The sequence below is a fragment of the Podarcis liolepis genome, assembly GCF_965112155.1.
Source record: "Podarcis liolepis genome assembly, chromosome: 1".
Lineage (NCBI taxonomy): Eukaryota > Metazoa > Chordata > Lepidosauria > Squamata > Lacertidae > Podarcis > Podarcis liolepis.
Window position 1 is genome coordinate 22,216,705 of NC_139554.1, and position 23,036 is coordinate 22,239,740.

The following is a 23,036-nucleotide window of genomic DNA, read 5'->3' on the forward strand; positions in this document are numbered from 1 at the left end:
TTGTTAGAGCCATGGGGTGTGAGCTTGGAGGAATCAGCTCAGACCTCTTTGCACTGAGCTGCTCAGGCCGACTGAGGTACAATAGGCTTGATTATTCCCAAGGTGAGCAGGAGTGACCTAAGCCTGGCAGGACAGCTTACTCTATGGCAGTGTTTCCCAACCGGTGTTCCGCGGCACACTAGTGTGCCGTGAGAGGTTGGCTGGTGTGCCGTGGGAGGGAGGCGGGCGAGTCGGGCGGTGAGAGGCGGCAGTGGCGAGGATCCGCGTCGAGCCGGGGGCGGCTCCGCAGTGGTGGTGCCGAGGTTTCTCTCTCCATTCTCCCCTCACACACACACACAGGAAGATCAGCTGACAGGACCCAGCCAATGGGGCGGCGGCGGGGCAGCGCGTGCAAAAGGGAGGAGCGCGAGACAGCGGATGAGGAGGAGGCCGGCATGTCCGGGCAGCAGCAGCAACAACAGCAGCAGCAACTCCCGGCGATGGCTCCTCAAGCCCCGGGCAACCCTACTCCCTCACCGGCCTCGGCCGCCCTCCTGCTCCACCCGCCGCCGCCTCCCCCGCCGCCGCCGGCCACCTCGGCCCCGCCGCCGCCCCCTCCTCCGCCCGCTATCGCCGCCACCACCACAACAGCCGCCGCCGCCTCAGCTGCCGCCGTCCCTCAGTCCCTCGCTTTGCTGCGCTGCCTCCTCCCCCCCACCCCCAAAGCTTGGAGGTTCCCCGGCAAGGGGGAGGGGGAAAAATTGAAAACTTTCACTTTCGTGCATCCCTCCCGGCGTGACGCTGCGCGCTGACGTCACGGGGCTGTAATGGTGGTGTGCCGCGAGATTTTTTTCTTCAAACAAGTGTGCCTTTGCCCAAAAAAGGTTGGGAAACACTGCTCTATGGCATTAACCATTTCATTCATTAATGAGACTTAAGTATGTTGGTTATCTGAGGCTGGTTATTCCACAGGTTTCAGGTTATGCCAAAGTTTGCTCCGTAGTCAGATACATTTTACTTTATTCTAATAAGGTTGTTACTCTGCTGTATCTCTTAGATTTCCCCCCACTAATGAACTAGCATGGCCACATCAATTGGTTTAACAATATCCTTAAGCCCAATTACTGTTGGATATGCCATAGCTAACCTACACTGAAAGTGTGTTGGGCTCTGTCTTCAGCCTCAGTAACAAAACTAGGTAAAAGCCACCTGCAGCTTAATCGAGCCAAGACTTGAAGGATGGGGTTATACCCCCTCTGAAGCAGCAAGTATGTAGCTTGGGGGCAGTTCTGGATTCATTGCTGTTGCTCAAGGCCCAAGTAACCCTGGTAGAGTGGAATGCCTTCTGTCAGTTCCATCTGGTGGGCCCAGCCTTACTTCTGTTGTCTAGGCTCTGGTAACCTAGTTGTACATGTGCTATACATGGGGTGGCCTTTGAAGGTTCAATACCTGCAGGTGGTGCAGAATTCAGCAGCCAGATTGCTGACCTGGGTAGGACAGTCAGTCCATATAACACCAATTCTAGCACAACTACACTGGTTGCGTATCAGTTTCCAAAATGCTGGTTTCAACCTGCAGAGCCTGATGTGGTTGAGGACCACCTCTTCCCCACACGAACCAACCCAGACGCTGTGAGTATTGTGTATTAAATACTTAGTATACCAATTTTCTCACTACCCCCTATGGTGCTTTTCAAAATGCAAAACCACAATCTGTGTCAAACTAGACGGATCTGACTCATGTATTGCACTACTTCCCTTGTTTACAGTAATGTGGTTGGGTACAGATGTGCATCTAATGACCCTGTGCTGAACAGAAGTTATTTATTTCATTTAGCACATCATAGGTAGTGTAACAGCTTCAAGATTAAAATCAACCACAGTGCAAGTTACCCATGTAGTCCTGAGTTTTGGCTGAGGGAATATGCAAAACAACACACTGGCACCCTAGTTATTATTAATATTCTGTTGGGAGCCATCCAGAGTGGCTGGGGAAGCCCAACCAGATAGGCGAGGTATATTATTTATTATTTATTATTATTTATTATTATTATTATTAAACCAGGATGTGTGCTGCCCATGGGTAACATTATGGTTACATGCCAGTGGAAAGGCAAGGCTGCATCTAAAAATGAGCAAGGCCACAACCATTCCACTATCACTAGCATGTACCCCATTCTCCTACTTAACATTCCTTTAAATTCTCCCACAATGCAGCCTAGTCACCCAAAGCAAACTGCTCTAGTATGGGCATATTACCCCACCCCACTGGTGCCTCCCTTCTTTGAGCATAGACATATTGCAACAGTGTGCTTGGGCAAGGGAATCTTCACAGGTATCCATGGAAGGTTGTTGCCTACATATTTGGAAGGGGGGGGTTAATCCTTTTCTCCGCAGCTGCCATGCTTCCTGCAGCAGCTACTATGAGGAGGGGGCGGGGGGGCAGAGCCAAGTGAGGGAAGCCACATGCAAAGACAAGTGACGTTGCCATTAAACTAGCTAATAGATACAGTAATAGCATACTAACATTGATGAGACTAGAAGCGTGGCTATCAAACACCTGCTTGCTCTGCCATAAGCAAATCTTGCATTATGTCTCTAGGAGCCCATAACCTCTAGAGCAAGCCTACCATTATCTTGTTTCAAACCAGACTGAGTAGGAACTATCCTCTTTGGGCTGCTGGAACGAAAATGAAGCAGCTCTGAGTAAACCACATTTGCAAAAGTTTTTGAACAGGCACAATCATTCCAAAATTTAGCAACATCACTAATGACAACCAACTGCTTTATTGAGATTTAAAAAACCGAATGGTGGCAGAAGAAGACATCGCTTTAAGGGTTCTGAATACACACATTTAAGATTTGTTTGAATAATTAGATCATTAAGTTGAGCACTAATAAGAAAACAGCTTCTGAACATTGGTTTTAACATTATTTACAATATTCTTGCCTTGGTTTTATTATCTAAAATTATTACAAAAAGATCACAAGTTCATTATTTTACAGGTGGGTAAATACCTTTGTAGGCTACCCCTCTGAAACATATACAAACTAGAACAATTACATGATATAAGCTTCCAAACCAGAGATTCCTTGCAGTCTAAAAAGTAAAATGATAACCTAGTAGCATCCTGCAGCAACCAATGTATTTACATTCTGTGGGGGCAGGAAATTAACATTTACAGTAATTTCATTGTAAAAAGCTGCTATACAGTAGGAGTTATCAAGGAAATATTATCTAGAATTTGCATGTGTCAGTCTGTTCATTTCAAAGTTTAGCTAGAATTTATACTTCATTCAAGGAGAGGTTCCTTAATCCACATTCTAATCCTGTATTCACTCTCTTAAACAAGCAAAATGCCTACAGAACATGATTTGTACTAGAAATTAATAAGAGGGTGTACTTAAATTGAACAGGTATGAATTCTTATTTTAAAAACAGATCTGCATGAAAAAGGGGTACCCTGATTAAAAACATTGTTATGTAAACTTCAGTCAAGTGATTTAGGTTTTTCTTTTAACCAATTGAAGAATGATTCATCACCTACAGCTGTTTAGAAGGCTTGTTAATCTTTTTCAAAGTATATACCTTTGGACACCAACCCCATCCCCAATTCCTTCAACACAAATTAATTGGCATTTTTATGAAACCATGATCTTGTTAATTTTCAGCACAGCTGCCATGAAATTAGAGCACATGTTTAAGCTGTAAAGCAGCAAGCATTGCCTTATAGGACAAAAGCCAAGATGAACAGGTAGTCGAATTAAATCAGAAGGGAGGAAAGAATGAAAAGGGGTAGCAAAAAACTTGTCCTTCGATTTCCAGGCCAGTCTAGCTACAGTAGTACTGAATCCGGTCTGTTCTCCTCCTCTTCCGAGACTGAAATTCTTCAAAAAACTGCTGAATGTCTTCTCTCTTAACAACCTGGTGGCAAGTAAAAGTTGGTGGAAGAAAATAATGGAACTGACACATTTTAAATGTAAGTTCAGGCCTGGATGAAAAGCATAGTGGTCGCTAATAGGGCAGAAGTCAAGGCATTTTATTTGGGATGCTAAACAAGGTTTTGAAAGTCAAACTACTAAAGGTCATTTCGAGACATTACACTTTAAAATGAATTATTGAGTCTGTTCTGAAAAATGGCTTAACTCCTCCTAAGGGCTCATGATAGCTAATACACAAATTCCTCTTACCTCCATTAACATCCTTAAAACAATTCTATGAGGAAGATATGGTCCAAGGTCACCAGTGAGCTTTATGAGTGACCTGAGAAACTGAGGACCTAAGCCTAAAAGCCTTATTGCCTTCCAATCCTGCTTCAACAGAGTATGATTAATCTGTAAATCAACAAAAGAGAATCGCTATGGAGTTATATACTTACTGTTCCGTCATTCGCAAATCTTCTCAAATAGTCTGTCAGTTCTGTTTTCAAGTCATTGTATTCTGTATTTAAAAAAAATACTGTGTTACTGTAGTTGTGAATTTACTTAAAGGATTGTTTTTCTCCCACTTAGCTGACTAATTGCAACCAAATATGGTCCAAGACTCATACTGCTCCTCTACCTCCCCGCTCCTCTGGTCTGCTTTTTTGCTCAACATATCAACTTAGTTTAGCATAGATTTTCCATTCAAGGGAAGTAACAGTACCAATCTATTGAGCATTGGACAAGACTACACAGAGTACTGTGTTCAGTTCTGTGCACCGCAATTTAAGGAGGATATTGACAAGATGGAACACGTGCAGAGAAGGGCAAGCAAGATGATCAAGGGTCTGGAATACCAAGTCTTATGATGGAGCAAGTTTCCTTTCTCCTGCTCCAGAGGGTAGGATTTGAACCATGGATTCAAGTTAAAATAAAGAAGATTCCAACTCAACATCAGGAAGAACGTTCTGACGTTAAGAGCTGTTCAGCATTGGAACAGACTACCTCAAAAAGTGGTGGATTCTCCTTTCTGGATGGATGCTTCAGCTGAGATTCCAGTATTGAATGAGGTTGGACTAGATGACCCTGGGGCTCCCTTCAACACTATGATTCTATGGCCAGCAGTCTGAAACCCAGGTGCTGCATTCTGCACAACATTCTGCCTAAGCATTCCCCAACCTGGTGCCCTCCCACCAGATGCTCATTGGGTAAAAAGTATGAAAGCTCCATCACTTACCACTGATTAGCTCCACCTGCTGGACTCTATTCATGCTGCTAAGTGTGTCCATTAGAGGATCTCTTCTGTCTGCTTCCTGGTCACTTGTCCCTTTATTCTCATAGGCTAAGACTGTATCACATTCCTCTGTTAGAAATGGGACTTCCAGGTCACAATACATTTTCTAAAAAACAAAAGTTTATTTTAAATACAGAAATGAATTGATCACCTTGGCCTCTTCTCCCTCATCTGGCACCTCAGGGCAGCCATTCTATGAATGGGATACACAGGAAGCAGGGCTCACTCTATCACCTCTGCTATGACAGTCCAGCTGCATTTGTTTTACTCTTCCCTTCCTGACCCGTTTATGCAAGCCACTCTGGGAGCCTCTGGTGTACCAATGCAATCTATCAATAATATACACTTCCCTTCTTGGGGGGAAAAAGTTACTAAGTTTTACTCAGACTAGACCCACTGAAATTCATGAACCTAAATTAGTTATGCTAATTTGTTATGCTCAAACTTATTTGACTACCACCACTTATTTGACTACCACCTTAAATATTTCCAAATACCTCAAAGGAAGAGGTAACAATGTGCAGCTGGAGCCTGCAAATTTCAAGGCAAGCCAACAAAAGGTGGAAATGACAAATGGAGCCAGGCAAGGAAACCTAGGTAATGGGATACAAGGCCAGCAAACATATCCACACAGGATTAAGAATTAAAGGGCAAGAACAGCGGTAGAAGAGGAAAAGCAAAAAATGGGACATTTCTCCTCTACTCCTTCTTTCCCCATGTATGCATAGAGCTTTGAAATTTGATGACTAGAAAAGAGACTCCAATTGTGAATCAAATGAATAGACAAATTACAAGCAAGCATCACTCTTTTTTGTAACCTGCCCGATACCATTCATTATATGTTTTCAGACAAAAACAGGTTAAGTCTCGCAGGTTTACGCTTTCCCACTCCTTCCATTTTTATTCAGCCACTTGCAAGTTCATAGGTGAACTGCATTCTAGATAGTTCTAAAGCAAACATGAAAACTGGAGATTTTCAAAAATACATACCATACATTCTTTGCAGGTGCACAATTTGCTTCGCCAGTTGTGTGGCCAAAAGGTGGCCCTGTTCTTCTGTACGTACTGCTTGGCTTTAAGTTCTTGGAATCTGCAGGTGGATTCTTCTTTCTTAACTGTCTGCTGCAAAATGAAAGGTCAGTTTCTCTTCCATATCCATAGGTGTTGTTCATTCTAGCCTGTGAACTTCTTAGCTTTCTGCAAAGTTATTACAAAACTGCAATCTGGTAGCAGTAAGACGATAGTAATGCCATAACTAAAAAATGGAATATGCACATGAGGCTCAGACTTGAATTGAGGTCTAGGGAACCAGGAAAACAAGCAGAGTAGCAAATACCTCACCAAGCCTAACTCCATTTATTCCTCCTGAGGTTCCCAAAATACATTAGCCTTCACGTTCTTCCTAGACATTGTATTGAAAAAAACCTCATTTGGATATATCCTGCAAAAAGAGGAGCTCACAGTTCTCGTTTTCTCAGCCAAAAAATGCACAAACATGTAGCACCGGAAATAATCCTTCTAATACTTGCTTTCTGACTCTACAGGCACATTTGACATGAATCTTTCTGTTCATTTCAGACCCACTTGTGAAGGTATCCAACTATGTTCTACTCAGAAAAGACCCATTAAAGTTAACAGATCCATGTTAGTTACTTCCATCAATTTCAGTGGGTCTACAAGCACTGGATACAACATATACCGTATTTTTTGCACCATAACACTCACTTTTTTCCTCCTAGAAAGTAAGGGGAAATGTCTGTGCGTGTTATGGAGCGAATGCCTGCTGGTGGCGGGGGGGATCTGCTGCAGTCGTGAGCAGAGGATCCATGGTTCCCCTTCCTTTCCTCCTCCATGGTTACAAAGCATGGATCCACATGGATCCTCAGGATTTGTGCATTGGGCTACTCCAAACTCACTGTCAGATCACATGTCTGTGGCCACAGCATGAACCACAAAAATCATATATCCACTATTTCGTTTAGAATATTTTTTTTCTTGTTTTCCTCCTCTAAAAACTACGTGCGTGTTATGGTCTGGTGCGTGTTATAGAGCGAAAAATACGGGTAATTATTTTGAGTCTGGGGTTCCTGTTACATTGCCCAGTCGCACATGTAGCTACTGGTGTCAGGCAGTTCCCGGATGGCTTGGACACTAGGGTGCTCACACACACAAAACGGTGTGTTTGTCTGGCAGGTAATTAGCTGAATTACATGAATTTACATGCTTCACAAAGAGTTACATGCTCACGTAGTTTTGACACAAACTTTTCTCCTCAAAATTGCCTTTGTGAGGGCAAAACAGGCCACTTTTTCAGAGCTGTAGGAGGACCTGTCCCTTAACAGAAAGTCAATGTGTGAAGCATTTTATTCCGTTTTTATTCTATTTTATATATTTTATCTTTTGTAATGACCAGCTAGACAAAATAAATAAATAAATACAATTATTCTCTTGCTCTGAGCACAAACGAAAGAAAGATTTTGACCATAAGCCACAAAAGAATAAATGCAAAGCTTACCTCAGAACACTCAGAGGCAGAGCTGGTGGATGGCTCATTATTGTGTGCTGCTTTTTCTTCTTCGGTCTTTATTTGATTATCTATACCATTTTCTTTTTTTATTTCTTCAGTTTCTTCAACATTCAGCACAACTTGATCTTCAGCTGCAGCAGTAACTTTGGTCACAGTGTGAACTGCAAAAGAAAGACACCCACACCTAATATTGGCATGCCTGCGCTACAAAATGTTATTTCATTCTCAAAAACCTGAAACGTTATTTCTGTCTCGGTAGTGGCGCCCTCCCTGTGGAATACTCTCCCTTCAGATGTCAAGGAGATAAAGAACTATACAACTTTCAGAAGATTTCTGAAGGCAGCCCTGTATCGGGAAGTTTTTAATGTTTCATGCTTTATTAGGTTTTATATATTATGTAAGCTGCCCAGAGTGGCTAGGGAAACCCAGTCAGATGGGCAGGGTATGAATAATAAAATTATTAATTTTTATTTTTATTAAATATCAACATGGCTACCAACAACAAAAGGTCAGGTGATACACTATGCCTAACTTTAAGAATTCTCAAAGCGCAATAGCACAATTCAATCAGGCAAAATTAAGACTGCTGCAACCTAAACAAGTCAAAGTTGCGGTAATTTTAATGAAACTAAGATGGGTAAAATCAAAAACTTGCATTAGCGAGGCTTAGCTGCTGCTCCAGGTTAAAAATATTAGCACAACAGCTGCCCTTATTCTCCTCACCTGCTATCTGTGAGGCATATGCCCACAGGAAAGGGCAACGATCCATGCAAGCCTGACACACCATTTCGTGAAAGTCCCCACTATCTGGAGGGACTGCACCAAGATGCTGGAGGTGGAAATGAGAACACACGGGAAACAACATATTAACAAATTATTCTTCAACAACAAAAAGGGGAAACCAGTGATCCCCCAAGCACTGGAACACATCTTTTTTCTTCTTTACACTCTAAACTAGGTACGAACAGACCCCAGACTTATGGAATCTTTAGAAGTTGGCGTTTTATTAGAAATGAAGTTGGGTACAAAATAGTTCATAGGAGTGAACTGCTGGCATTCATCTGTCTCGGGAAAGAATGGAGGAGTCCGCCTCTGGGGGTGACGTCAAACTGCTGGGAGAGTTGTAGCACTCCAAATTAAGTAACAGGGTGTCTCTGAGCACAGAGTGGCTGGGGAAACCCAGCCAGATGGGCAGGGGTATAAATAATAAATTATTATTTATATTTATTATTATTATTATTATTATTATTATTATTATTATTATTAATAATAATAATAATATTATTTTCAGCTCAGGAGTTTGTTTTAATACCAACTGAGTTCACAGTCCTTTCATACAAAAATACACTCCTAATTTTCCCCTGGGAGGGATGGGGGAGAAAGAAGAGCTTAGCTTAGAATCCAGAAATTCAGCAATCTAATTAGAAATTGAGAATCAAATATTCCTTCATATTTAATGCAAAGAGCACCCCTAATCTTACCTCTGCCCATGGCATACAGTGTGACCCAGGCATTTGTGTAAATGAAGGGTTAACTTTATTTTACAATCTTTCATCCTTACTAGAACATGTAATGCCTAAACTTCATCTAAACATTGCCTGTTCCAATAAGGAGGAGATTTAACTATCCAACTGTAAACAGTTTTAAGTGTATAGGTTTGCAACATAAACTCAATTATTCCAGAGTATTGCTTGAGGGATCTATGCAATTATTTTGAATTAAGGAGGCTGAGGAAGCGAGCCCTGTACAAGTTAGAAAATCTGGTCTGACAGGTTAAATTTATCACTTTAACATTTCCAACCCTTTCCATTTAATGAAGTGATTTTATTACATGGGCTTACCCTTCCATGAAACCAGTCTTCACAAACTATGCACTGGATCATTTCATCTGGAATCTAAAAATAGAGCCAAAATATTACAAAATTATCTTCGTCAGGCTACCTTTGAAAATGGTTCAACGAGTGCAAAATGGTGCTGTAATTTGCTTATTGAGAAGCTTGAGATAGCAATCTCCTCAATCACCTATATTAAAACATCTGCCCTGCCTGCAGATTCATTTCCATGGTTTTAACTTTTAAAGCCTTAAATTGTTAGGGTCCCAATTACCTTAGGGGACACTACCATCACTACATTTTCTAATACAGTGGTACCTCGGGTTACAGACGCTTCAGGTTACAGGTTCCACTAACCCAGAAATAGTACCTCGGTTTAAGAACTTTGCTTCAGGGTGAGAACAGAAATTGCGCAGTGGCAGCACAGCGGCAGCAGGAGGCCCCATTAGGTAAAGTGGTACGTCAGGTTAAGAACAGTTTCAGGTTAAGAACGGACCTCCAGAACGAATTAACTTCTTAACCCGAGGTACCACTGTAGTGAACTCCATTACTTAACTAAACACCGTGTGAGAAATACTTATTTTGTCTGTTTTCAATCTTCCAACATTTAGCTATAATGGATGGCTCCAAGTTCCAATATTATGAAAAGTCAATTTGGCACTGGGTAAGCCTAGAGAACACGATGAAATACCCTGCATAAAAAATATCCTGATGTTGCCAGTTTGTGCAATTTCTTGCGTCATGGAACATGATCAGTAGCACTGTACATATTGTGGAGCTTTGCTTTCCACCAACTACCTCTGTCAAACATCTCTTTTTGCTTATTTTAAAATGGATAACAAAACATAGTGAAGTTACTAAAACTTACTAGAACTGCACGCATATAAAAATATTTGCATGTACAAGACATTAGCATCTTACCTCATCATCAGGATCTGGGTAAGGTCTTTTACAAACACAATATAATCCAAAGAAGTTATCGTTATATTTATTTGCTGGATTCACCATTGCCTTCTCCTAGAAATAAGTTAGGACATATGTCTTAAACAAAAAACAAGAGGAAAACAAATACTCTAGAAATAAAAAGCGTTAAATCATGGTATGTATCTTACTTTTAGCCATCCCAGAAAGCTAAACTTTGCTATTATGTCCAGTCATATTAAATGCATATCACATGTCCCTTATTGAATCTCACTTCAAGCCTGAAAAATTTATATACTCTATAAACCTTTGAGATTTTGGAAGGGAAAGAAATTGAGGTAATCAGAAGAGAAAGAGGATGAACTGTTTTTTCCTTGAAGGCAGAGTCAAATAAAAGAAAAAGAATAGAGTTCCCTCAATTTAAGTTAATGAAGACTCAATGTGCCCATCTGACTCAGATGCCATCTCTGGATTGCAAGCTGTGACCCACATTAAAAAACACACTCATATTTCTCCAAGTACTTGAGTCCAGCAGGTTAATAAAAAGCACATTAATATCATGTTTACAGACAACACTGTACACACTAGGGCTGGGCGATATTTGGTTTTCAACATCACAATATATCATCAGCTAAATATCACTGTATCTCGATATATCCCAACATATATTGGTGATGGCGGAGCACCTTGCTGGCAGATGGTCCCGCCATACCTCCCTGCAGCAGTGGAGGGTGCACCAAGCTTCCCCACAGCAGCCAAGGGCCTCGACGAGATCCCCTGCTGCAGTGGAGGGCCTTAAAAGTAGTAGTTTTAATAAAAATATTAAATAAACTTCCATATAATTTTCAACTAATTCAAGTGATTTAGTACTCAGGTTGCATCTACTTCCCCACTCAGAGGTCTAAGTGGAATCTATGCATGCATATGTGATAGGAATTTTGAGATATATGGCAATGTTCATAACCGCACATACATAGATCAACACAGGAAGGCCAACCTGGAACCATTTTGATTCCTAAACTGACCAAATGTTTTCTCTGCAAAGTCAAACTGGAAAAGTCTCCCCATTGTCTCTTTCCTCACAAATCCTGTCTTAAGGACACATTTAAGATATGAATAAGGTGTGAGCCTGTGACCTGGCCCAGGAAATAAGTATTTTACCACTACAAAAGAATGGCCAGGCTCCCCAGGAAATCCAATCAAGTAACTTGCCAGACAGGAGAAAAACAACATTAAAAATTCTGTCATGGAGGTGAGATGTATCTGAGGGGTGGTCTTAGGTTACACCCCTTCTGTGATGTATGCATAATGTTTCTGGGGGTGGTCTTGATCTAGAGGATGGGAATTTCAAAAGTCTTTATAAGCCCTTGCACAGCAATTTTGGGGGTCCTCTTCCTCTCCTGCGTGTGAGAGGAGCACCCTGTTGCAACAGATCAATAAAGATCAGGCTTACTAGCTGCTTTGCTTCTCAATATTCTCTGGTTGGCCTCTGTTATTTTCTCCTACCAATAGGGAACCTATGTAAGGACTCTATATGGGCTCTTGGATACCCAATAAGGAAAAAGGGCATATTTTTATTTACAACACATAAGCCCCACAGAGTTCAACTGAACTTACTTCTACTTTCCTGGGAGTAAGCCTCATTGAATTCAGTAGGGCTTGCTTGTGAGTAGACATACATGTGCTTGTACTGGTTACTGAAAAACACCCTCCCCATCATTCTCCCATTTCAGCCCAAGGCAGCCAGCTAAATCTTCTCCCCTCCATCCCCACCCCCCACACAGAAGGGCCTCCTCAAAAGCCCTCATCTCACCAATCTCTCTCTTTTTATCAGAGGGAGGGAGGGCAAGCAAGCAAAAAGATAGTTTCCTTTAAATAAAAAACCCCTTCCTTTTCGGTATGGAGAAAAGCTATTTAAGGGGGAACCAACAACATAAACACCATCAAAAAATAAAAATGAAAACTCTTCCACCAGTGGGGGAGGGAAGTGTGAGGAAAGAAGGATGTGTTTTCCAGTTCTTAGTTTACTTTCTTTGTTTACTTTTCAGCTGGATCTTTGATTGCTGGATCTTCATTGTCTAGCCACAGGGGGTCCCTCCTGGATTTTTAGCAGGCTCTGCAAAATTAGCTGAACCCTAAGCGCTGTGGGTTAAACCACTGTGCCACCTGGGCTTGCCTATGGAAATGTCATCGGTTCGAATCCCCGGGATGGGGTGAGCTCCCATTGTTCAGTCCCAGCTCCTGCCAACCTAGCAGTTTGAAAGCACGCAGTGCAAGGATAAATAGGTACTGCTCCTGCGGGAAGGTAAATGGCGTTTCCATGTGCTGCTCTGGTTTTGCCAGAAGCGGCTTACTCATGCTGGCCACATGACCCGGAAAAACTGTGGAAGCGGACGCTGGCCTGTAAAGCGAGATGAGCAACTGGACTTAATTGTCAGTGGTCCCTTTACCCCTTTACCTTTAAGTGGAAAGATACCTGTGAAGATGAAAGAGTTTGCTGGTTTGTGTGAAGGCTTATCATTTAGGAGGGAGGAGGAAAAGAGCAAACAAAGCTGGAGAGATGATGCCAGCAAATTATCTGCAAAGTATCTGTAAAGCTGAGCTACCCCCTGGGAAGCTGTTATGTCTCCACCTTTTGTTCACAGGTATATTGCCTTGTTGAAACACATATCACAATGTTATTTCAATACACTGTATTCAAGAATATGGCGATTTATAGCACAGCCCTAGTACACACCATAAGCTAGCAAATGAAATCTGCATTTCCATGCAGTCAATCCAGATGTGAAGGGGCATCTGGATGTCGTTCCACATCTGCAATGAACTGACCCATGAAGGTCACTGGACACTAAATAAAGCTAGCCTGGGCCAATAGCTATGAAGAACTTTGCAAATTTCATTTTAATCTCACTTTTGAAATGCATGTTTATGAGAGAAGAAAAGAAATTACAAGTAAAAGTTCTCACACTAAAGAAACAAGAGTTTAGCTACAATTACACTCCAAAAAGAAAACAGAATTATACTTACTGGAAGTAGTTTGCATTGCAAATTTTTGAATTTGCTGTTTCCACAATCACAGCGGAAGTTTCTAAGAGGAAAAGGAAGAGTCAGAGTTCTGACAGGGCTTTTTTTAGTTTTAGGAACATCAGTTACCGGTACATCTCAGGAAAGTTAACTGTATTCATAAATGGATGAAAACTCCCTACTTCTGACCAGGATCATTCAACCACACCCAAAAAGGTTTATTTATCAAAGCAGACATTTGATTTACAAATTTAATGATTATACTATCATGAACAAGATCAGAGCATGACATTTTGGTGAGCCCATAGCACTACTTACCGGTATTTTGGTTGTGTCTCATTGGAGGCTCATAAACAAGCAGCTGCAGCCAAAGGTTTTTCTTTTAAACCTAACATATCCAAAAGTTTTCTATGTCTGCTACACCTCAGTACTGTAACATTTTTCTCGCAGTTACAACCCTGAGTTTCAAAGCATTCTTGTATACACTGGCGGAGGAAGAGGAGTGCAGGGGAGCGCACCGCCCCCAGCAGCGCGATCCCAGTGGGTGCCATCACGGCTGCCCCCCCCCGCGCGCTGGGTGCCACACCCCCAGGACACACGCCACACACCCGGGACGCGCCCCAGCCCCGCCCGCACTTGCTCTCTACCTCCCCGGTGCCGGAGCATGAAGCTCCACCACTGCTTGTATAAAAGAGTTACAGTGGCAACAAAATGGCAGTTCTAGTTTAGGTGCATTTAATGTTGTACAACAGAGGAAATACAGTGGTACCTCGGGTTACATACGCTTCAGGTTACAGACTCCGCTAACCCAGAAATAGTACCTCGGGTTAAGAACTTTGCTTCAGGATGAGAACAGAAATCATGCTCCGGCGGCACGGCAGCAGCGGGAGGCCCCATTAGCTAAAGTGGTGTTTCAGGTTAAGAACAGTTTCAGATTAAGAACGGACCTCCAGAACGAATTAAGTACTTAATCCGAGGTACCACTATACATTGATTTTAGGTATACTACTTTACTATTGCTGGCAACCCTGAGATCACTGGATGGAATAACTGATTTTTAGAAGGTCTTAACTGTAACTGTTTTTTTAAAAAAATTAAACTGCTTTATAATGTTTTGGTTTTTAAAACTGTAGATCTGTTTGTCACCCTGGGCTCCTTCAGGGAATGGGATATAAATTCAATCAATCAATCAATGTTACCTTTTTGTATACAGCTCAAATAACTTGTGGGTGCCATGACATTCATAACTGCATGCTAAACAGATCCCTGCTGGCTCTTCTCCTGGCGGCGTGCACGTACTGCAGGCATACAAGGCTTGCCTCTTTACAGCTCCCTGGAAAAGAGACAGTAGCATAAAAATGGAGATGTTAGGGAATGCCAGTTTGGGAATTTGAAGTTGAGCAAAATTGAATTCTGTGTACAGAAACCAAATCCAGCTTTTTCAAAGGAGATTCCATAATGGCTCCCATGTTCTCAAGCAGCTATATCCTACAACTTAGGACTGATTATTCCAGATTCAGCCAACAATATGTGTCCACATTAGAAATTTCACTTAGGCAGCTAAAATAACTGGCAGTCAGAAGATGCTGTATACTGAATGCCAAGTTTGTTTCTGAAAAGGGAACAAAAGGACCAGAGCGTTACATGGGTGTTGTATAAGTGCACTGCAGTATAAATAAGCTTCCAAATAATCCCATATTTTCATTATCTAGAATAGATAACAAGCTACTGATGGGGGGAGGGGGGAAGTCAAACAAAATAAGAGGAAAGGGACAAAATTGCCCTTGCCTAAGCAACAGAAGGAGGCAATCATCATTCACTGCTGTTTTACACAATTCCTCCTTGTTTCACAGGTAATGTATAAGCAGTGTATTTTGATATTTCAGCTGTTTTCTTCCCTAATGAACAAGGTATATAAAGAGTATCATGCACAGATGGGGATCGCTGCCCAGTGTATTTCTGTACTCCTTAGGTGTATGAACCTTAGTCTAAAGCTATCCCAGTTTATTTTCAAACATACCAAGACACCCACACACCCTCCTCCTTGCTTCAGCTATTGCAAGACGGCTTGATGTTACTGCAAGATACGACCAAGCTATGTGACATCGAACTTTTTTGCAGGAGCATGCCAATATAAGAAAAAGCATGAGATGCAGCCAGATGATCAACAAGCTTCAGAATCTGTATCTGAAGAAGTGTGCATGCACACGAAAGCTCATACCAAGAACTAACTTAGTTGGTCTTTAAGGTGCTACTGGAAGGAATTTTTTTATTTAAGCTTCAGAATGATCATTACCGGCCAGAATACACTCCTGGAGCAGTGAGAATGGAGTTGCATCAAAATCGTAGCAAAAAGAGTAGGCAAAGGGGGGCATTCATAACTACAATATTAAGTACACTGTCTTGTAATCTTTTAGAAGACATTAGTAAGATTCCAATGACCATTCCATGCCCTTCATTTCGTTTAACCACACTAAAGTCTGATCACGATGGGACCACAAGAACAAACCAAAGTACGGAGAAAAGATCCCCGTGACTGGTTGCCCTGCAAAAGAAACTATTGCTCTGCAAGACCTTTTTTCGGGTGTAAAAGCCTAGCTACCTTTTCCATATACGCATTATGCTCTTTGACATTATAATCCACGCACATCTGTTAACAGAGTCCTATCCCATCCACCTTTCCAAACAGAGTTTTAAAAAGAACAAGCAAAACTAACAAAAGCACGAGGTCAGCTGAAGAGAAAAACACCAAGACGTTCGGCCGCTGTAGAATGGAGCTCGGCCACCGTGTTGCCATCTTGTTGACCACTGCGGATGCGTTTCTACGGATGGTTTTTTTTTTAAATTGCATTATAGGGTTTACACAGCACTTGCGAGGCTCTTGTTTATTGTTTGTCAGCCACTTTGGGGTTCATTTGAGCGGAAAGTCCATGAATCTTTAGTAGGCTGAGCAGAGTGGCTGGGGAAACCCAGCCAGATGGGCGGAATATAAACAATAAAATAAATAAATAATAATATGATGATGATGATGAAGGAGTTACTTCAAATAATGACTAACGAAATAAAGAGGAGCGCCCACCCGAGCCCGGGCATTCCTCTTTCCTTCTGCCGCCGCTTCCCCTCGCCCCCCAACCACCTCAGCCGCCCCTCCTTCCCCCCCCAGCCCCTCAGGGGCCGCCAAAGGAAGCCCCACCTGGCGGGGCACCGCCCCCCTCTCCTCGCCCCCGCGGGGCTCACCTGAGAGTAGCTGCAGCGCTCGTGGTCGCTCCCGCCCAGCACGGCGCGCGCCTCCTTCTCGAGCTCCTCGCTCTCGGCCAGCACCTCGGCTAGCGACACCACGGGCTCCTCCGCGCTCCTCTCGCCTTCTTCGCCCTCGTCGCCAGGTAGGCCGGCGCCAGACGCCGCCGCCTCTTTCTCCATCCTCAACTAACGCACGCAGCTCCCTTTCCCTCGGTGAAGGGGAGGAGGAAGGGGAGGAAAAGGCGGGAAAACGCCAAACCGCCACCAGAGAGCGCCCGGCGCACGCCGGAAGCGGAAAGCGAGGGGTCCGCTGTCCTGCGCCGCCGCCGCCCAGACGCTACGAGATAAAAGGCGCTCGGTGGGGAGGAGCAGGAAGGAGAAGTAGGGCGTGGGGGGGAGGGAGGTTCACGCGACGCCAACGAGGCCCACGTGAGCTCCAGAAGCCAATCACAAAAGCGGGAGGAGACGAAGGCGGGCGGAGAAGACAATGAAACGGCTCGTAAGCAGTTGAGTGAGGCGCGTGCGCCGGATAGGCGGGGCCAGAGTGGCGGTTGGAAAAGCCGCCTCCTCGGTTAGGGATTGGCTGCCTGTTTCCAGGGCGGGGGAAAAACAGAGGGGAAGCGGAGCGATGGAGTTGCGGGCGGAATTGACGGGCCGCGACGGGCTGAAGCGGCCGCTGAGGGTCCGCTGCGAGCCGCCGGGAGAGTTGCGGGGCCTGCTCAGCGGCCTAGCTCAGCTGCGGGAACAGGTCTCCGCGCTGCTTGGCCCCCTGGTGCAGCAGGAGAGCGGCGCCGGCGACCGAGCCGGGCCTGGAGGTGAGGAGGCCCCGGACTCGGCCACGAGTTCCCGCCTCGCCCGAGAGGAGAGGAAAGAGGCCTCGTCCTGCTTCCTAGCAACCAAGTGCCCCTTTGGGTACTTGGAACTCAGCAGCAGGTGGAGCCTCCTCAGATGCCACAACAGAGCCTTTCGGTTCTTATTTTGGCTATTTTGAATTTACTGACATGTCTCCATGTTTGTATTTGTATATCTGTCCTCTGTTTTGAATGTTTGGGCACAGCTCGTTGTGGGAAAGAGGCATATAAATAAATTCAGTGAAAGGGCAATGGGTCACTCGGTTGGTTGGAGCGTGGTGCTGATAACGCCAAGGTTGCAGGTTCAGGCCCTGTAATGGGGCAGCTGCATATTCCTGCGTTGCAGGGCGAGATGATCCTCAGGGTCCCTTCCAACTCTACAATTCTATGATTTTGTGAAATAAAAAAAATAAAAATGTAGAATAGGCATAATTAACTAATGTACAATGATTTCGCTGGGTTTACCCTGAGTTTTAACTTCAATACCATTTGTGAATAGAGTCTATACCACTTTATTCTCAACATGTAATTCTGCTTGTGCAGACCAGGTCTATGCTAATATACCTCTTGTATGATCTGCTGAGGACCTAAAGCCCTAAACCCTAAAGCTTTGGACTACAGTTACCATAGTCTCCGAAAACTGTCTTATCAGTGGGGTTGATCAGAGTTGTAGTCCAGTGTCTGGTGGGCCACACAAGTTTCCCATCCATTGTGTACGAACACTTTGCATATACATTCCTAACTCTTGAACATGCCTCTTGCAAAAGTACACTTAACTGCTAGTATCTCTTGACTTATTATACCCAGTTCAAGCAACACCAAAAAAACAACAACACATAAAACTGTAGATCTATATAGAATCTTACACCCAATGTGGGGCTCAAACCCACAACCATGGGACTAAGTCTCATGCTCTACCAACTGAGCTACCCAGCCTCAAAATGTTAGTTAAACTCAGCAAATGGAATGAGAAGTTGAGTGTAGGCATTCATGGGGAAATGGCTTAGTTATCTTAGCAGATTTCATATGAAATCTTTTTCTTTTAGGTGATGATGATGATGATGATGATGATGATGATGATGAACAAGATGATGATGATGAAGAAGAAGAAAATCATGTCATTGCCAAAGCATGTGCTGATGGACCACCATTAAAACGGATAAAGACACAGTCCTGATGAAAACTACAAACATTTTTCTACTGAATTTGAGTTTAATCACATACACATTTTCCCTCTGGGAAAATTTCTGGAATGTTTTGTTAAAACAGTCCTGATGAAAATTGCAGGTTTTTTCCTATGGAATTTGAGTGTTGTTTTTTTAGACACTTTCCTCCTGAGGAAACTTCTGGGCTACTTTTTAAACTAGAAATGCACTGTCCTTTTTATTATTTACTGTTACCACAAATCAAAAGGGAAGCTTATTTGTGGAGTATTATGTGAAATACTGAAGCAACCAAGGAAAAGACCATGTATATAAGAAAGAATTATCTCCCTTCTTTGAGGAGAAAGGGCCAGTAGTGAAATAAATTAGAAAGAGTTGTTTATTTTCATTACTATCTTCATAAATAAACTGGGAGTAGAAAGTAAGGAAGTAATAGAGGGGAAAGATTGTTAAAAGAGAAAGAAGTGAATGTAAAAGGAGCAGGCAGGAAGAATAGAAGCAGGAAGAGGAAATAAGGTATGAACATGAAAGAAGAACGGGAGAAGAAATTATGAGTAAAAAATACTTTGTGATATATGGGGTGGGAAGGGGGAAAATAGAAAAGAGCTTCTTCTATTTTAAGTCACTTAGAGCAAATTCTTCCTGAAATGGGGAAACTGAATCACAGTATTTCCAGTAGCTGCGCTTAGCTTGAGAAAAGTTTTCCAGTAGGAAACTGCTGTAGCAAAGAATATTGCAATTTCCCAAGATGGATAAGATACCAATAGAAATTGGTGTCCACAATTGCCAGCTGATTGTGCTAAACTGCCTGCATGTGGTTATGTATATCCTAATCCTCTCATTGGAGTGATTAAAAAAATTAAAACTTAACAATTCCAGTGACGGCAAAAGTGATGCCAACTAAGATCGATCTCTGAAGGCTTTCTGAAAGAATAAAGTATTCAGTGGAGGCTGAAAAGACAAGCAAGATGGTACATGTGTAATAGTCAACAGGCTTATATGACTGGTTCTGTCCCTGCACCTCCATTTTGGCATTTTGTTTACGAAAGTTTTTAAAGTTTGAGGTTTTATCGTGTTTGTTGGGAGCTGCCCAGAGTGGCTGAGGAAGCCTAGCCATATGGGCGGGGAATAAATTATTATTATTATTTGTCACTGATGGGCCTCAGTAATTGTCACCTTTTAATTGAGCCCTGGGAGTAGAGATTTTTGAGAGCCTCCTGTCTTAAGCACAACTTCTAATGTGACATTTGTCTATGGCATTACCTAAGAATGAAAGACCATGAGAATTTTACATTTCAATAATACTTTAAGTTCTTTCTGTGGTAGATTTAAAAAATAAATAAATTAAGTATCCCTTTAAAAGAGCCTGGGGCAGAACAGTAACTCAAAAGTAATTCAAACAAACATATCAAAGACTACACTTGTAATCTATGACTAAATCAAAGACATTTAAAGATGTTTCCCATGTAAATAAACAGTTGGAGACAAAGAAAATGTGCCTGGGCGTGTGCATCAAGCATTCACAATACAACGAAGTAGAATATATCATGAACTGTGTTTGTTTACATGCTGTCAAAGTATTTACTTTCCATGACATGCATTAAAACTTCTGTCACTCAGATGCAATGCTAGCTACTGTTGAGTATTACACAAATATGCTTCATGCCAGTCACCTTCCTCTCTGGAAGATGAGATTAAATGCTTTTGCTTCTGTTTCTATACAACAGTTTAACATTATGTCTGAACCTAGGCAAAGCTATGGTTTACCGAAAGAAGCCAACTTCAACCTGGCTTATAAAATCTTGTTTCAATAAACCATAAATAAAATCAATCACAGTGCAGGGTTTGGACATAACCTTAAATTGGGGTGCCAATCATTTTGGACCAGTATGCAAGTGCTGCGGGTGCCACTCTCAAAATGGCTGCCATGGGGACATGCTACTCCCCACATCCTGGCCAAATTCACGCTTGCTGTGGGAAATCAACTGTGTCATGCTGGTCCTCATTGTGGAGAACACACAATATTGATTCCACACAAATACCATGATTTTGTTGCTATCTAGTAACAGGAAGTCTTCCCCAGTACCAAGAAAAATATCTAAGGTGGACACAGCATGCTTGAGCATTCCTCCATCCCACAAATTCCCAAAAGCCTCCACAGGTTAAGAAAGTACCTATCAGTTAAGAAACCCCTTTCCCCTCAAAACACATGGATCACCACCCTGGCACCCATGGGCATTGGGTCTTTACATACATATAAACAGACAAATTATGTATAAAAGCATATCAATTGTTTATGCTCCTTGGTAGCATAAAGGCTCTATTGAGTTGTAGCAACCAATTAGTAGACCGGTTGTCTAACGAGGCACTGGCTTGTAACCAAGAAAGTAATGATTTGGTGCAGTTCAAAAGAATCTGGACAGTAATTTGTAAGACTCTTGTGTGAATGTTCCAGCAAGGGATTTGTTTTTGCATTGACAAGGAAAAAAGTTGGCTCAAACAGGCCAATGGGTGGACTTTGCTTTCCTCCTGCCTGGCTCCAGGGACACCTGGCTAATAAGGGGAATCTGTTCTGGGAGAGAATTAACCTACCATCCCAAAGTGTTTCTCACAGTTCAGATTATATAGGTTGGGCGGCTTAGTATTATTCAGTGTAGAAATAAAATAACTTCAGTGAAGAAGTGATATATAAATAGCTCAAATACTAGTCTTCGAATCCATCACAAAAGCTGTCAAGAATCTGCAATGGACGATAGAGGTAGCACTGGTCAGTGTTAATGCAAAGGTTGCTTAAATTAAAGCTGAGCTTCCAGTTGCCTTGCAGTCACACCTTGTTTCTAAGAGGCATGAGTGCTTCCATTTGGGCTATTGGGCATTTCTTATGTCTCAGTGAAGTAGCAACCAAGTTTATTAGATGCTGGGGCCTGGATTTTCTCACCAGACTACTGTATGTTCCATAAAACAAGTATGACTGCCATGTTCAGTAAGCCAATACCAAGATTAAACAGATTCAGATGGCCCACCTGACAAAACAGCACTCATTTGACACAGTCCATGTTCATGGATGGTATTACTAGCATGTAGGTGCTATAACAAAGATGGAGCAAGAATCTTTTAAAAGTTATGCTTGTGATGAACTGGCTGCTGCATATGGGAGTTGTATTTAATGGAACAATTTTTACAAGCACACTGTCATAGTGACTGCAGGCTTAATTTTCTAACTGCTCTACTATTCAAAGGAGCTGATTTCATGTGAAATGTATGAAGCAGCAATATTAAAGGGCAAAGTCCACAGAAATGAAAACATTATCCCTGTTACATCCAAATCAGGTCCACATGAAATCCAATTTATAAAACACTTTTTTCCTTGGAAATCCTTAGCGTCACATATTGCTCTAATAAATACCAGCGAGAAAATGCCATACATTTCTGACTGCAATGAGTTGCACTGCATATAAACTCTATATACTAACCTAATTTTTCCCTAAAATTGTAGAAAATGTGGGGAAAATATTGAGTTGGACAGAAATGGCGAATGATTAGGTCCACAAATTCAAAACCCTTCATTCTTGCTTACTTGAATGGCTACCTAGCTACACTGATCTGCCTGGACAGCCAAAAACGATTTTACCAGTGAAGTAAGTAAGTGAGTGTGTGTGTGTATGTGTATGTGTATGTATATGTATATGTATATGTATATATGTGTGTGTGTGTGTGTGTGTGTATATAATGGGCGAGGAGACAGGGGAAGTTGCAAATGTCTTTCTACTAATCTGTGAGAAGTCATGAAATTAAAAAAGGCAAAGGATTTCCCCCCCCCACTGCTCCCCCCCCCCCATTATGCCATTACTAGTGATTTTGTAGCAAGGAGCATGCCATGAAGAGAGAGAACACTTTTATGGCAGTCATTAAATTAGTCAAGCAAATAAAGTGCTTGGACTTAGCAGGGCTAACATCTCTTGGGACTTGTTGCTAGTAACATACTCATATTTATACCAAATGTTGCTAGTCTGGTTTGATAACCTCTGGTTTGATAGAAACCAGGCCACAGGAGGATGCTGAAGTACATCATCTCAGTTGCAGTTAACTGCATTTTCCCTCAGATGCCATGCAATTGGAAGGTCAACTGGTATATCTGAAGTACTTTACTAAAAGGGGTGGGGGGAAGAGACTTAGATCATGCAGATATCTATACTCACATTGAGCAAATAATGTAGATAAACGGCTCCTGTTGAAACATTTACATTATAAAACTACTTTCTGTATTAGCAAATACTGAGAATTT

At 42.4% G+C, this 23,036-nt stretch overlaps 3 protein-coding genes across 7 annotated transcripts in view; 1 reads left to right on the forward strand and 2 right to left on the reverse strand.

Moving 5' to 3' along the window:
* Positions 1–23,036, reverse strand: part of LOC310706715 (endogenous retrovirus group 3 member 1 Env polyprotein-like) — an 874,531-nt gene that overhangs the window by 480,442 nt on the left and 371,053 nt on the right. The window lies entirely within an intron of this gene.
* Positions 2,747–17,096, reverse strand: UBR7 (ubiquitin protein ligase E3 component n-recognin 7). Of its 3 annotated transcripts, none has more exons than XM_083503135.1 (11): positions 16,735–17,096; positions 14,697–14,830; positions 13,501–13,561; positions 10,474–10,569; positions 9,562–9,615; positions 8,444–8,549; positions 7,709–7,881; positions 6,184–6,312; positions 5,137–5,299; positions 4,358–4,419; positions 2,747–3,903 (listed from the first exon to the last, which is right to left on the reverse strand). In XM_083503135.1, exons 1-11 carry the CDS (start codon positions 16,915–16,917, stop codon positions 3,811–3,813), a joined length of 1,254 nt encoding a protein of 417 aa, XP_083359261.1. In that variant the 5' UTR covers positions 16,918–17,096; the 3' UTR covers positions 2,747–3,810. The 3 variants fall into 3 exon arrangements, with proteins under 3 accessions (XP_083359261.1, XP_083359260.1, XP_083359262.1); XM_083503134.1 differs by having other exon boundaries at positions 6,184–6,315; XM_083503136.1 differs by having other exon boundaries at positions 6,184–6,315; positions 7,709–7,851; positions 16,735–17,054.
* Positions 17,227–22,905, forward strand: GON7 (GON7 subunit of KEOPS complex). Of its 3 annotated transcripts, XM_083503811.1 has the most exons (3): positions 17,227–17,552; positions 18,635–18,798; positions 18,898–22,905. In XM_083503811.1, exons 1-2 carry the CDS (start codon positions 17,366–17,368, stop codon positions 18,763–18,765), a joined length of 318 nt encoding a protein of 105 aa, XP_083359937.1. In that variant the 5' UTR covers positions 17,227–17,365; the 3' UTR covers positions 18,766–18,798; positions 18,898–22,905. The 3 variants fall into 3 exon arrangements, with proteins under 3 accessions (XP_083359937.1, XP_083359936.1, XP_083359938.1); XM_083503810.1 differs by having other exon boundaries at positions 18,635–22,905; XM_083503812.1 differs by lacking the exon at positions 18,898–22,905 and having other exon boundaries at positions 17,227–17,670; positions 18,635–18,653.